This window comes from Bombus terrestris, chromosome 3, assembly GCF_910591885.1.
Source record: "Bombus terrestris chromosome 3, iyBomTerr1.2, whole genome shotgun sequence".
NCBI classification, from domain to species: Eukaryota; Metazoa; Arthropoda; class Insecta; order Hymenoptera; family Apidae; genus Bombus; species Bombus terrestris.
The window spans coordinates 4,478,894-4,494,606 of record NC_063271.1 but is presented as its reverse complement, the minus strand read 5'-3'; the positions used below and the strand labels follow the sequence as shown (position 1 = coordinate 4,494,606).

The window sequence follows — 15,713 nt, the reverse complement described above, 5'->3', positions numbered from 1 at the left end:
GAAAACAGGTGCTGGCAGGGGATCGGTGTACGATGCCCCATGATTCGATCCTAGACGATACGCGTGCAATCCTGTCGACGAACGTATCGGTATCGCTTTCATGGGAGCCTGCTGGTGTTATGGCGCATCTGGTTTTGCGTTTCCTTGCTCGCTCGGGGGTCGATCAATAGGCTAGGGAGGTGGCGGAGGCGGCTAACGGCGGCTGTCCTGCCAGTGACGGATTCAGAAATTTGCATTTCAAATCAGCTATTATTAAAGGATAAGATATCGTTTAAAATCTTCTACCGATTGAATCGAACCGTTTTTTGTATATTCCGTTTATCATCGATATGGAAAAAAGTGCCTCGATTGGTTCCGTATCTTCCCATCTCTTCTTCTTGCATGTAAATGCAAAGACATTATTATTCTTTTTAGATACTTGCTTTATTTTATTAAATCGTTACGTAAAATTGTATAGGTATACATGTGTAGAGTAAATAGGATATTAAATTGACATTTACTTGAATAATTTTCAGAACGAATTATTAAGAAGTTTTACGTGGACTCAAGGAGAACTGGCTGGCACGCGCCTTTATTTTACAGCACTGCGTCCGGATCACCGGGTCACGGAGGCGGTAAAAGGCGCTCTGATTGGCCGAGCTCGATTTCGCGGGTTCGAGAAGTCGCGCGTGCCATTGGGGCCCGCCAATCGGAGCGACCTCCTCTCCGTCAGTCAGTAGCCGCGCGTTGCCCATGTAACATCGTCACAGTTACGGCTCGCGTTTATCTTACACGATCCTTGGATAAATCCTCAATCTCCTTAATCTTTTTTCAGTGTATGTACTTAACGATTTTGCTGAAACAACTCTATCTACGTCCTGTATTCGTTTCGTGAGATGTACGTCTTCTATGTTACTTGTTAGAAGAAACAAGTGCTCATTTGCACGCGTGTATTATGTACCATGCCTCTCGTGTCTCTTAGGTGAGCTTCGTCTGGAATTTAAATTATGTGACAGTGAACTGTCCGGGCGAAAATGAATTCGTAAATATATATTTTATAAGGGAGGTGGAGATACGTTTTACCTGGGTGGAATTTTAACGTTGAATAACAATAATATCATTCGGGACAAGTATCTGCTTGATTAGCAGCGTTATCGACTCAGTCGGTTGCCGGTCTTCAGTCGATCAAGCTGTATCGTGACGCGGATATCGCAGCTTTTCGCGATTTATCATTTGGTCCGAAAGGTGTGGCGCGAAAAGTATGTACCTACATACCGTGTACTAGTAAGAGGGAACGGGTCCAGCGATATCATTTCGTTTCGCTTACATATTTGCCCTATTTCCACGTTATTCAAGGTTAAGGAAACCTTTGGTCCGTAAGTACAGTAATGTCTCGGTAACTGACCAGAACTCTGTCTTATTAACTGACTGTCGCTATTCTCATTTATTTCAAGTATCCTTTCTCAAGCTATGAAATTTGTACGTATATAGAAAAAGACTACCGTCTTCAGAATTTGTTGATATCTTACTTTCTATTTTTATATTCATTTTATATTCAGAGAAAATTGTTTCTTTGTAGTTCGACAAATTATCAACTTGGTTTCGACTTATGGTCTGTTAGCAAGGCACTTTACTGTACGTCGATGTAACATCGAATTTCATACGTGTTTACGCGCTTCTTCAAGCTGTTGAGTACTGTCAACTGTTAAGGATCTGTCAGCTGAGCCCGTTAAAAACGATTGGTCGTAACTGACAGGTTATCGTGACCAATCACGGTCGCAAGATCGCGAGTATTACAACGAACTATCGAGAATGAAACTATTCTCGAACGATGCTAAGGTACCAATCACATTAGATTATCGTATTTCGAATGAGATATTAATCAAACGAAGTAACGTTCTGTGTTAGCGGTAAAATTAGAAATAAGTAGGTATTTATAATCCTATTATTGGCACTTTATCCGATATGCTTGCAACTTTAGAGATTCAACGCTGTATATTACGCTTTATTTTTCAAGTAAGAAATTTCACTCTTAGATTTATCACGTTTAATTTATGACTTGTGTTGTTTCAACGTTTGTATATAGTTATGTAATGTATGAAATATAGATCACGACGGACGATCGTTTCTTATCAGTACGATTTTCACAGAATGGTAGTATGATTTTTTCCCGCTAAAAAGTTTAATTTAGGATACGTCTGAGTACCACAGTACAGGTGAGTATAAATAAACGTTTTACGCAACATTTTGTTTATTGTCCCTCCATTGTCTCAAGATATACGTACCTTTTCAGAGAATCAGAATTATTCGATAACGTACACTATTCATAAATCGTCTACAATTGCGTGTGAAATGTAACGTAAGCCATTAAAGTCAAAGATCGCTATATTATATCTAATTTTTGTTCTATTTTACAAATAAACGCTGAATAAATTACTATAGTCGTTATACTCTTTATTTTAGTGAAAAGTTATATCTATAATCATTTTAACCAGTTAGCAGTTTTTGACGAGTATACTAGTCACGAAGAAATGGTAATATTTTGTGTTATTTAAAAAAAAAATAAAACACTCATTTCATTACAACTTAATTTTACGTTATAACAGCCACACAGGCCCTCTGTTTGGCGAGTATACTCGCCGTCGCTTACTTCTTGCGACATATTTTAGGTACACACTTTCCAAAGAGGTGGCAGTAGCTAACCATTTAAAGAGGTACAATCAGTATCGATATCGGTGACACATATTTATAACTTTCGGTGATTATTATTAATGTACCAATTTCTATGCAGTTATGGGAAATTTGAAGATGCAAAATAGTATTGAGTATGCAGAAATATACAAATAAACATAGAGTATAGTATTCAGTATAGTATTTCATAAGTAAGATAATTATCTACCTGGATTCCATATTTTAATTGTATTTATAAAGATACGAATTTGCATAAATATCTAATGATTATTAATTACCATTAAATACTCTGTGACCTAGAGCAGATTTGCGTGAAAACGCGGCGTGCAAACACAACGATTCAGCATTTGACGTGCTTCAATTATAGACCGAGAGAAACAGGCAGTCGATGTTCGCGAAGGTCTCTATTTCTAATGCTCTACGGAATATACGATTGAATTTACGCGTTTCGCTTATGTTGCTCGTTTTTCGGCCAGGTATAACTGATAGATCGATGACGACAGATAAAAAGTAACACGAGTTGATCACGATATCCGTTTACGCTGATAAAAGTTGATCTGTTGGACCTGCTGGAAGGCGTATCGAGAAATATTGATCGCCGCTCTCAAGGGATATCTCGATTACGATGAACTTCTTTTTGCAACGTCCAGAACGAAAATAGAACACAACGTTCGATATAACGCTTAACGTTTCTTTTCTTTATTTCTTTTATTTTTAAGATTTGCGCCGATGGTATCATGAGGTTGAGAGATAAAGAGGAAGCAACAGCCTTCGAACAATCTCTGTCTTTCGCGAGAGTGGATCTGGGATAAACAAAAGCGGCAAGATGTTGATAAAAGAATATCGAATACCGCTGCCTCTCACCGTCGAGGAGTATAGAATTGCTCAGCTTTACATGATAGCGGTAATTTAACATTACATTGCCATACATTGCGTTACAATTAGCCCTTCGTTACTCCTTATTTCGCATAACTCCTGTAGATTCCTTATAGGAACTGGAGGCAATTAAAGAGCGAACAATAAACGTTAAGTTTATTTTTCCAATGTATTTCTTATAGAAAAAATCTAGAGAAGAAAGTCAAGGAGCAGGCAGCGGTGTAGAGATTATAGAGAACGAGCCTTATAGCGATGGCCCAGGTGGAAACGGACAATATACCCATAAGATTTATCACGTGGGTAGTCATCTTCCAGAATGGTTCAAAAGTTTGCTGCCCAGATCCGCGTTGATCGCCAAAGAAGAAGCATGGAATGCTTACCCCTATACGAAGACCCGTTACACTTGCCCCTTCGTTGAAAAGTTTTCTATCGAAATAGAAACATACTATTTTCCCGACAATGGTTACCAAGAAAATGTCTTCAAGCTAAGCGGTAGCGATTTGAGAAATAGAATCGTAGGTATGTATTTATTTCTATGAAGTTTCAAGAAGGCAGGTCAGGTCATTTTCTATTAAGATATCGAGATCCATCGATTAAATAATTAAATTTCAGACGTAATTGATATCGTAAAAGATCAATACACGGGTGATTACGTGAAAGACGAGGATCCTAAATTATACGTGTCCCAAAAGACCGGTCGAGGACCTCTCACGGAATCATGGCTAGAGGAATACTGGGCTGACGTAAAAGTACGGATCTATCTTCTCGTATCTGTTTCTTTTCACTAATTTTTGCTTAAAGCGATCGATACTGATGCATTAAAACTGTCTTATCGTTTAGGGGAAACAACAACCGACTCCATCCGGAAAGTCTTTAATGTGCGCGTACAAGTTATGCCGTGTAGAGTTCCGATATTGGGGTGTGCAAACAAAATTAGAAAAGTTCATACACGATGTAGGTCAGTATCGTATATGAGCGCAACCGTTCCCTGTTTATTTCTTAAGGTCCAACTTCTAAAATTCTATATACCGTGAGATGTGACGGTGAAACGATTTCAGCCTTGAGGAAAACGATGGTTAGAGCTCACAGACAAGCCTGGGCCTGGCAAGACGAATGGAATGGTTTGACCATGGAGGATATTCGGAAAATCGAACGACAAACGCAATTGGCGTTGCAGAAGAGGATGGCTAATGCAGAAGGCGATGGGGAAGCAACAAACGACAATCAAGACAGGGCTGTTTCAAACACGACAATGACTCCTCAAGAGTCGAACGTTGCTACGACATTGGCTGCCACGCTTGGGAGCATCGAGAAAAACGAAGATCCTCAAAGTCCCCCAAGTGCCAGAAAATCGACCGATATACCTAACACAGCTGGTAGTTCAGAGGGTGATGTTAGCCCCGAAGATTCACCGACCGAAGTACCCGACCTTAGGTAAAAATAGAAGTAAAATCAGGAAGTAGTTTATTTATATGTATAACTTTCCTCCTTTCGTTTGCAGTTTATTTAATGCGATGAAATTTGTTCCAGAAATGCTCCTACTGAAGAGAAAACAGACGCTAAAAAGGGATGGAAGAAGAACAAGATGAGTTCGCCGTGTTCGAACAAAAGTTTCGATATGCAGATAGCGAATTGGCGCATGGAAAGTATCGTAAGAGAATCCGAATCTGGTAGCGAAGATGAGTTTTTTGACTGTCAAGGTAAAAGATCGACTTCTTTTCGTGCAGCATGTAAATAGTCTTTCTAAAAAATTTACATATTCATAATACTATCATTTGGCTAATAACTAAACCATGAAACAGATGCTTTGGCGAATTTCTTTAGACACTGTTTTTGTATGTTTTCTTTTGTTAAAAACAGATTAAATAAACAAATAAGAAATTTATTAAAAATAAATAGGAATGTGTCTGGTAGAAATTCGCATTTTGCAAAGTAGAAAATACAGCATGATGATTGGTAATAACATTTTCTGTTTTTTTATATGTGTACCCTCTCTGTTCTTTTATGTCGCATTCCACACTGCAGCTGGGTTCATTATACCTATTATACGCGAAGGTAGGACACGTAGATAGTGTTGAATTCTTAGAACTACAGACATTTGAATATGTTTTTTCGGAAACGTAATAAATGATCGGATAAAAGATCGCAACATTGATACTAGTGTCGGTACTCTCGGTATAAGTTTAGGAACATTGCGTAATTGCATTCATGCCTTTGTAGACCGAAACAAGATGTACTTGTTGCTTACGGAGATTTACACTTACAAGAAACTCTGACTAATTACATAACATACAGATCGTCATACATAACATCGAGCATGGAGGTTCTCAAGAAGCAGTTTATCACAGCATGAAATAGCATGGCCATGTAGATTACAAAAATAAATGCTTTTCTTATTGTTAAACTTTTTCAAATATTAACAGTAAATATCATTGTGAAATGATTGTATTAAATAAAATAAATAGTAATACATTCATATTTCTAATATATTTCTACTACCACTTTGTACCTTGTGACGCTTAATCCGAAAAAGGGAAACACCCCTGATTAATAATATTCTATTCCTGCCTTAACACGAGTCAGAGATGCTTAAAAAGGCAGGATGCATAAGCAATGTTAAAATTTCTGATTATACAGAGGGCTTTGGAGATAGCACTTCATTATCTAAATGGAGTTCTTTGGATCTTCTAGCAGAAGAGGAGGACAATACGTTCACTTCGCCTACCATGGTAAACAAAGAAGGTAAATAATGATTGATAATGTAAATGCTTATCCTTTTCCTGGTTATTACTAAAATTTATTTCAATATTTATTTATAGACGACACGATATTTTCACCTTCGTACCTGCAACGTATGGCTAGTGAACGTAGCAGTAAAAGGTTACAAATCTCTACGTCAGCCAGCATCGATGCCTCGTATCCGGCTTCACCTCAACATTCGCCAACTCATCAACCATGCAAAACTACTGTCCTTCTTATTGTGATGCATGCTGGCAGTGTACTAGGTAAATGCCATAAATAATCGCTTAAATTCATCACTAATTCATAAAAGCGAACCACTAATTGTGAATCACTACTCACAAAAGAATATCTTTTAGATGCGAACGTTGACTTGACGGCGAAAAAATCGGACATTACAACTTTCAAAGGAGCCTTTGAGTCAGTCATGAGACAACACTATCCCAGTATGGTTGGACACGTGGCCATTAAATTTGTTTCTTGTCCATCTATTTGTACCGAAGGTCTTGGTATTTTATCGAGGTAAAAGCGACGTGATTAGATTAGAAATTTACTTTTATCTATGCCTTATCACTATCTTTATCTCTCTGTAAAATCTCCATCTATTCGACACATGTTATTTCAGCCTAAGTCCTTATAGTTTTGATGTGTCGCCCTCGTCTATGGATGCTCCTCAAGTCACACACGATACTATTCCTATCGGTGCTATACCTTTGCTCGCTAGTTCAACTCCTGAATATCAGGACACCGTATCACGAGTTATAGCTGGAGCAAACCAAGTTTATCACGACTTTATCAAGAGCGACGAGGGTCGAGGTTTCACGGGGCAAATTTGCTTTATTGGAGATTCAGTAGGAGCGATTTTAACATATGACGCTTTGTGTAGATCAGCTCACTCTAGACATAATAGCGAGAACAATATTTTGGATAATCAGGGCATTGAAAATAGCACGAATGCCGAAGATGGCAAACACCTGACTGCACCTTCTCCTAGAAGGAAATCTTCTAGTATAAGGTGAAGAATTATAGCTCAATTCGTATCCATATACATGTACATATGCTGTGATATTGGGAAATTAACATATGTTATTTTTTTAGTGATACCCCCTCACATTGTAAATTGGATTTCGAAGTAGGAGAATTTTTCATGTTTGGTAGTCCACTTGCTCTGGTATTGGCGTATAGAAAAATTTCCTCGGATAAAACTAGTAATATAAGAAGACCGTTGGTGAATCAGGTGTATAATTTATTCCATCCTACTGAACCTGTAGCCGCTAGATTAGAACCACTGATTTCTGCAAGGTTTTCTCTTCTTCCACCCGTGAACGTGGCTCGATATCAAAAGTATCCATTAGGAAACGGACAGCCTTATCATTTGTGTATGTATTATACGTCTTAGATGTAATTTTGTGTAGCTTATAATTATTACAAATCGTTGAATATTTTCAGTGGAAGCTATTCAGACTAATCCACAATTGTTTACGGATGGATTGAATATCCCAAATATGTCAATGTCCCATTTAAGACGGCTGTCCGATATATCGATTCACAGTACGATGTCTGGTGTGGTTGAAAATGTTCCTTTAAAAGTAGTATCTAATTGTAAGTAAAGAATTAATCATATTAACGATAATAAAGAATATTGACGTATTATGCTTACTTGCGACGATTTGTTACAGTAACGCAAAAATGGTGGGGTACAAAGAGATTAGATTACGCTCTCTATTGCCCAGAGGGTTTAGCCAATTTTCCCACGAACTCTTTACCTCAAATTTTTCACGCTAGCTATTGGGAGTCACTTGATGTTATTGCATTTATTCTGCGACAATTAGGCAGATTTGATTTATCATTACTCACAAACGAGGAGAAAGAATTATCTTGTTTCCGTCCAGGTCAACCTAGAGAAAAGTGGAATAAGAAACGTACTTCCGTTAAACTTAAGGTAATGTGAGATAACGAAGGAATTATTAATACGAATGTTTGATTTTTCATTTGCTGCTTCAGAATGTCGCTGCCAATCATAGAGCAAATGACGTAATTGTTAAAGAAGGAACACCACAAATCCTGATTGCTAGATTTATGTATGGTCCAATTGACGTTATTGCTTTAACAGGTATGTCAAACATAATATGCATATGTGCTAGTATTACATACATGTTTTTCAAGTGATTTCAACTAATATGATTAATTCTCGCAGGCGAGAAAGTGGACATTCACATTATGAAAGATGCTCCAGCAGGGGAATGGACGCATTTATCAACTGAAGTAACTGATAAAAATGGTAGAATAACATATAAAATACCCGATGATAAAGCATTGGAACATGGACTTTACCCAATTAAAATGATTGTTAGGTAATATTAGTCAACCAGAATTAAAAAATTTTTATCAGAATATATCTAAAATATAATTTTTGGCTCTCAGGGGTGATCATACATCCGTAGACTTTTTCTTGGCTGTGATTCCACCAAAAACAGAGTGCGTGGTATTTAGTATAGATGGTTCGTTTACTGCGAGTATGTCCGTTAGCGGGAAAGACCCGAAAGTTAGAGCTGGAGCTGTTGATGTCGTCAGGTATATTTTAAGTCATACACATCTGCTTGTACGTCTAATTCTTGGCCCGATGGTTAACATGATTATGGTTCTGATTAGGCATTGGCAAGAACTGGGATATTTAATTATATATATTACTGCAAGACCTGATATGCAACAGCAGAAAGTCGTTTCCTGGTTGTCTCAACACAACTTCCCTCATGGTCTTGTGTCCTTTGCAGATGGTCTTTCGACAGATCCACTTGGTCATAAAGCTGCGTACTTACATAAACTCATACAGGTGATTAGCTACTTGAAATCGATATTCGAATGATTCGATATTGTTCGCAACGATATTAAAACGATACTCTTTTCTATTCAGGAACACGGTGTAATAATTCATTACGCATACGGCAGTAGTAAGGATATCAGTGTTTACACGGCGATTAATCTTAAACAAAATCAAATATTCATCATTGGGAAAGTATCAAAGAAGTACCACTCCTTGGCAACGATCCTTCATGATGGTTATGCTGCTCATTTGAGTATGCTACAGGCGCACGGAGGCTCGAGACCTGCTCAGGGTAATGCACGTATGGTGATCCCAAGAGGTCAGTTCGGTTTACCCGGACAAAATGCTTCTCTACGACGAAGAAGGTAAGCTATCTATTCTGCGATGGAAATAATTTGATGTGAATACTGTGTTCGATTGCTTACACCTCGCCGTGATGTGGGAATTTTTAAGGTAATAATTCTTACAACCCTTGCTATCCTCGACGTTCAGATGTTTTGGTTGCTGCAGAATGGTGGAAGTGTATAAATGTTGTCCCTTAGAGAGAAGAATGCAGAATGGGCGTAAGGCATTTCGGAGAATAATAAGAACTCTATCGTCTGTATATAGATAATGCTGTATTTTTATAGCTCTACATACTGTGATCAGTATGAAATTTTAAGCAAAGGTAGTTGTTTCAGAGGCGATCAATGACGCGTGCGATCTTCGTTTTTAAATCGCACCCATCAATGTTTACTAAAACCCCAATTTATATCGAGAGATTTCCCTATAAAACAATCGTAACTACGAAAACAAGGTACATACATAGAATAATCTTAATAGTCTTGATACGGCATAATCCATGAGAGTTTCAACAAACGATATAGACCAAAAAATAGTTTTAAAAGTTTCACTTTTGTTCATCATTAGTAATATCAGGGATTCATTAGTCTATATCGTATGTTTGTGTACAGGAATCATCGTAAATACTCTGCTTTGCATATATGCGATTTGCTCTCAACTTAATTTCAGCACAAAAGATATTTTTCTAGTTCACATTAATAATTTAACCGTTCTTGCACATCTGTACAGTACTTCATCATTAATATCTATCACTTTTAATTTTCCTTTTACTTGTATTTCTTCTCCTTCTTGTATTATATTGGTCTTGGATTTGCAAAGGGAGAGATTATATCTTTTGATGAATTTTATTCCAACTTGAAATCACTAATAATGGTACTTTGTACCTATTGGAGCAACGAAAATTCTTGTTTCTTAATGTTGGAGCGACGGACAATTTGTCCCCATAACTTTTAATATATCTCCAAGATTTCTGTTTTAGCTGCTAGTTAAAAGGTTTGAACGGTGTCTAAAGCTTATCAGTTTCTTAATTACAGGTACCTGTTATGAAGATACGTTACGCGGCGTAGTTGATATCTCGTACTCTCGGCAAGAGCCGCCACCATTCTACGCTCAAACTTAATGTTTTATCTATCAACCATACACATGTCCAGAATTTGTGGTTAATCAACTATGAGTGTCTAGATGTACACAGAATTAAAAAGTTTTTTCGTTAACTCCCGAAAATGGTCTGATCTCACTTTAGCGACCAAGGTAAACTAGAGCCCCTTACCGCTTGAAATTTGTTAGGTGAATGTCTGTGTTACAATGAACATCAAGCTAGATCCACCACAGATGACGCACGAATTATAATATTAATTATGCAGATACTCTATATTTACAAAAATTTATATTTAATTTTAATCGCTAGCAAAATTACTTTCAAGTAATCCTTTATTTTTGTAGATTTCTTATCCACTATTTAAAATTTGGAAAATTATTTTACAGTTAAACCACTTGTTTAACTTAGCGAATTATACGAATAATTTCAAATTTAGTGCATTATCTTTGGTAGCATTTATATTTTTGATGCTATACTTCTAGAACGTATCGTGTGTTCCCATTTGCTGGTTGATCAGGCTATAATCTTGCTTGTACAAGAGATGAACAGCACGATTGAACATGTGATAGAACTAAAGCTCTGACACGATGCACGACTATTATATGTGAATGCCGTCTTAAAAAAATACCACAACTCACGGACATACGGTGTATTACTAAATAGAGAGTCACGCGTTTTACAAATGTTTCTTAAATATGCTTTATGACATGATATATTCAATTCTCATTTTTAGCTGTGTATTTAACCCTCGCAAATGGAGCGGATATGCAGAACCTGCAACGATTAATATAACTTTTTACGTGCTCGAAGCCAGTCGGTTTTAATCCTGCTAATCCCCTTAGAAGATTAAACTGAACTGACTCTTTCTACTTCATAATATTTTTTGTTGTACCATCTCTGTATTAAAGTAACTACCATTGTGGAATACTCATTCAAAGATATTTCTAATGACTTGTAATAATTTATTATATTACAATATGATTGACATTAATCATAATACACCGTTACAATTGATACAAAGAATCATGTCCACAATGGATGATGCGTTTAGACACGTGTATTTATTTGTTCATTTAAGGAATGAGCGATTAATCCATTATCTGCATCATTGTCATTGCAGACGGGATAGCTGTTCGTCCTCATCGTCATTCGATCACTCACTAATGCTTCTTGTTCATGGAACTGTTACATTTATATCACGCTTTCAGTATGAATATCTAAACACACCGCTAACTCTACTACGCTGCTAATCCATGTCCTCATCTGCTTCCATGATCGACGATCTTGACTAATCGGTGCAGTATGTTTCTTGCGATTATGCTGCGGTTCAAGAGATTTCTCACCATGACTTTTATATACGTACATTAGTTATAGTCTCTTAGACGGTAGCGAATCCAGCTGTACGTATAAATAGTAATGTTTAATAAGAACAGAAGAGAATATAATTATGTAGAATCGGTGAGATGAATGTCAATAGAAACATTATATTATAGAACTTCAATTAACATCGTGACTTAACACGATTCATTGAGGAACTTTTATAAGTAAAAAATAACTGTTGATTCTTTAGGCATGACTCATGAACCCTGCAACTTATAGAGAACTAAACTCGTTTGACGCTTATTCCATTTCTAACTTATGGTGTTTTTATCTCTCTTTAATATCGTGAGGTATTGAAGGAATCACGCTGATCAAAATAATTTTGCTGTTATGTACCTAAATTTGTTCTCTTCTTTGAAAAATTTTGCAATCTTTTATTCTCAAAATTTGATCAGTGTACCAAATAAACGCCTCAAATTAATTAACCCTAGGCATATTGCCTATATAGATCTTACATTTGTTTTACAACATTTTATCATGTACCATTTATTAATCAGTAACAAATGATAGCTCTTTTAGGTTGGCGAAGCGTGCTGTATCGCAACCAACGCCAGGTAAAGGGATACATCCATTGGAACGATCAACAAGCGTTGGGCCTTCAATCTCATCGCACACTGCGTCAACCAGATCTACGGCACCAGAGAAACTCTGACGATTCGCACGCTGCCGGTCGTTCTTCGAAACCCGGCATTAGTTCTACATGTGTATATCTATATTTAACTGTCAAACTGTACGAGGATAGTTCGGAGAGGAAGTCCTCGTATATTTCGACCGACACGTGCTCAACAATCTAAAGAAGATAATTCTACTTTGTTACTCCGCCTTTTTATATCCTCTCTGTATACCTATTGTAAATTTTGAAAACGCTACTCGATACAATGAATCTATGTTGTATAAAGCGCGATACAAACTGTATAGACTTCCCCACATCCTGTACGAAGGAGGAACTTTCTAATCGAGAAAAAATATGGTTTGAAGGTACGAGGACTTTGTCTTTTTGTCCCTTTTAATGGTTATTGTATCATCTACCATTTTCAAACGCGATGCGATTGATTTTTTTACCGATTTACTATTAGAGCTTTTTTCTAGCAATCTTTCCACGTGAAATTGACACCAGCATCTTCTGCAAAATGCGATCGAGCACGATCAAAATTTTTGATAACGTAGTTCGAGGAGACACGAATCGAGTCTAGTTCCTAAAAGAATGTAGATCCTCACCTCGGAGGAAAGCGGTTTCCTAGAGAAAAAAAGCGCTGTCTTCTTTCAACGTTTTTTTCCACCGTTTTATTTTAAGCCGTTTCGCGAATCTTATTCGTTGGTCTTCGTTCGAATCTCAGAAATGTATCCGCGAATTATATATATATATATATATACAATCATGTTTTACCTAGTTGAAACTAATATCATTGCTCTAATCGTAGCTCGTAAGGCATAAAATGAAAAAAAGCAGAAGACAGATCAAGATTGGTTGAAATTGTTACTTGAATCTTCTTCGTTGTTATCGAAAGAAAACTGACATTGATCGTATTTCTAACCGTTAGGAGTAAATTAGCTTGTAAAATTACCCTGTTATTATAGAAACTCTAATCATTGCCAAGAGTTGCTAGATATAGTAATACACGCGTAATGTTGCGCCCAAGTTCCTTCGGTGCTATGTTGTTTTCAACTATTCATATCGATTTGTAAGAACAGAAGGGAAGAAAATGCATTTAATATATTTTCCAATCGATTGCAAAATATATTAAAAAAGCAAACATGAAAAACATGAAAAAATAAAAAAAACACAAACACGTTTTGTATGTTGTCTATCGAAAAGTATCGAGAGTACGAATAGAGTATATCCTCCGATAAACGTTGGTACAAAGACACTTCCCTCTTAATTGCTATAGTTCCATGTCGTTGTAGACAGCGATATATGTAAATACGTCAAAGTGTATATAAATAAGTATCGCTGTAAAATGTGCATGGATAAAAATATTTAGGCTGTACGCAAATATTGATTTATCAAATAGTGCTACGTGCTTCGTCAACGAAAGTATCGTCCCCAGATAATAATAAAAGTATAATAGTTTCATCGACGAGAATGACATAGCTCGATGACGAAGATCGTAGACGTCAGTTACCGAATATGTTCTCGAAGATTGTGCGCTTAAATATTTGTAATTAGATGATTAATTATCATGTCCGGTTTCAGTCGAAGAATATTTAATTTTGTAATCGATAACTAGTCCAAATATTGCGTCGCTTAATCTACTGTTGCAATTAATTACTACGATAGGTAATCTGCGTTGGAGGAAAAAATCAGTGGATCGATACAAGCAATGAATTTAAAATGAAAGTGATACAAGTCGATTCGTTGAATCTCATATTAAATAATGAATCCTACTTTTTAAAAATTTTCTTTAAACGAATGGTTTGATATCTGACAAGGTTAGATCAATAGAAGAATAATTAATGAAACTCTTTGTTGTGCCATCATTGTTCCTTGATTGTCTCAGTAATAATAGTATATAATTGATCGAGGATCTGCCATTGATCTATTCCTGACATTAATAGGAAATTCACGTATATTGTGTGAAATTCACGTGTATAGTGCTCTATTCATCGCAACTGGAGAAAATCAATTAATATTTCAACCGAAGTATCGACTGTTTATATTATTGTAATGAGATATGAATATAGTTCTGTATATGGGTATACCGTATAGGTGTACAAGTGTACATCTGTAACAGAGTGATCGTGTATATGTATATATACGTATGTACATATAACTGTGTATATGTATATATAGGGTGTTTCAGAAATATACAACTTTTTAGATCGTCGACGAATTGTTAGAAGTTGTAACAGAAAGGTGTTACGAAGATAGATTTATTCTAGGTTCGTAGATCTCGATCGTTTTTTGCATTATTAATTCAATACGGACAAAATTTTAGAGATTGTTTTACGAATGTTGAGAATGTTATTTATTTTCAGAAACCGAATATAAGTCGTGTCAGACTAACTTGTAAAGTTACTCGCGAAATACCCTTTATATGTATGTATACGATGCATAAATGTTTAAGATATACATAAATATATATATATATATATATTTATTCTTAGGCATAAGGATTGCGAAATGATATTTTACTTATATAGGTGAATTATTGTCACTGGTAACAAGAATTATATTTTTTTTAGCATAACTTAAATGACACATTGTAATAACTAATCGAGAGTCATTGTTTTATATTATGCGACCTTACTCTAATTGGAATAATTATTTCATATACTGTTGGCTCATGATTTTTTAAATCAATATCAGCGGAAAATGACTTCAATTTCGGATAGAAAGCCTGGCTGGTAAAATTGTATTCCACTTTCGTCATTGGATATTACAATAAATTATCAATCATTGTCGTTTAAAAATTGTCTACCTTCATTTCCTCTGTAATATAATTTTCGCATTAATTTTACGTTTACATATACATAAATACGTTATAAACATTTAATTATAAGAGATATACAAGGTGAAAAAAAGAGTTTATGATTTTTAGGATAGATAATACTCACCAAATTATGAAAAAAATCCTAATAAACACGGGTCGAAAAATTAATAGTTTCCAAGCTATGAAGAATTTTTTGTTTTGGTTGAAACGAGTAACTCTCGTTTTGGGAGCTATGAAAACATTTTAACTCTTTTTTGTTTTATCCTGATAATAATTAATTCTGCTATCCAAATTTATATTTAAACAGAATTTGCATCTGCGCATGCGTAGTACTCGAATGAATTTTTTATCA

At 36.0% G+C, this 15,713-nt stretch overlaps 1 protein-coding gene and 1 long non-coding RNA gene across 17 annotated transcripts; one reads left to right on the top strand and one right to left on the bottom strand.

The window, feature by feature from the left end:
• The first annotated feature begins 702 nt into the window (after positions 1-702).
• Positions 703-15,341, top strand: LOC100644999 (protein retinal degeneration B). Of its 16 annotated transcripts, XM_048404383.1 has the most exons (23): positions 703-961; positions 1,042-1,355; positions 1,559-1,818; positions 3,390-3,574; positions 3,729-4,065; positions 4,159-4,295; positions 4,387-4,504; positions 4,605-4,980; positions 5,077-5,246; positions 5,572-5,601; positions 6,184-6,288; positions 6,366-6,551; positions 6,645-6,807; positions 6,911-7,300; positions 7,384-7,664; positions 7,735-7,887; positions 7,965-8,227; positions 8,290-8,398; positions 8,483-8,639; positions 8,710-8,859; positions 8,938-9,118; positions 9,200-9,474; positions 12,441-15,341. In XM_048404383.1, the coding sequence occupies exons 4-23, from the start codon at positions 3,497-3,499 to the stop codon at positions 12,580-12,582; spliced, it is 3,801 nt and encodes a 1,266-aa protein (XP_048260340.1). In that variant the 5' UTR covers positions 703-961; positions 1,042-1,355; positions 1,559-1,818; positions 3,390-3,496; the 3' UTR covers positions 12,583-15,341. The 16 variants fall into 16 exon arrangements, 13 of the variants coding, with proteins under 13 accessions (XP_048260340.1, XP_048260341.1, XP_048260342.1 ...); XR_007223432.1 differs by lacking the exons at positions 1,042-1,355; positions 1,559-1,818 and adding an exon at positions 10,486-10,702 and having other exon boundaries at positions 12,450-12,510; XR_007223431.1 differs by lacking the exons at positions 1,042-1,355; positions 1,559-1,818 and adding an exon at positions 10,486-10,702 and having other exon boundaries at positions 12,441-12,510.
• On the bottom strand, positions 15,119-15,595 carry LOC125384722. Its single transcript, XR_007223439.1, has 2 exons — positions 15,486-15,595; positions 15,119-15,360 (listed from the first exon to the last, which is right to left on the bottom strand). It is a non-coding gene; the product is annotated as an uncharacterized LOC125384722 (long non-coding RNA).
• Between the last annotated feature and the right edge of the window lie 118 nt (positions 15,596-15,713).

Coding starts and splice junctions, on each gene's coding strand:
- LOC100644999 (XM_048404385.1), top strand. CDS start 3,497: ATGTTGATAAAAGAATATCGAATACCGCTGCCTCTCACCGTCGAGGAG. Junction 4,296..4,386: donor AATACTGGGCTGACGTAAAA/GTACGGATCTAT, acceptor CTTATCGTTTAG/GGGAAACAACAACCGACTCC. Junction 9,475..12,440: donor GCTTCTCTACGACGAAGAAG/GTAAGCTATCTA, acceptor AACAAATGATAG/CTCTTTTAGGTTGGCGAAGC.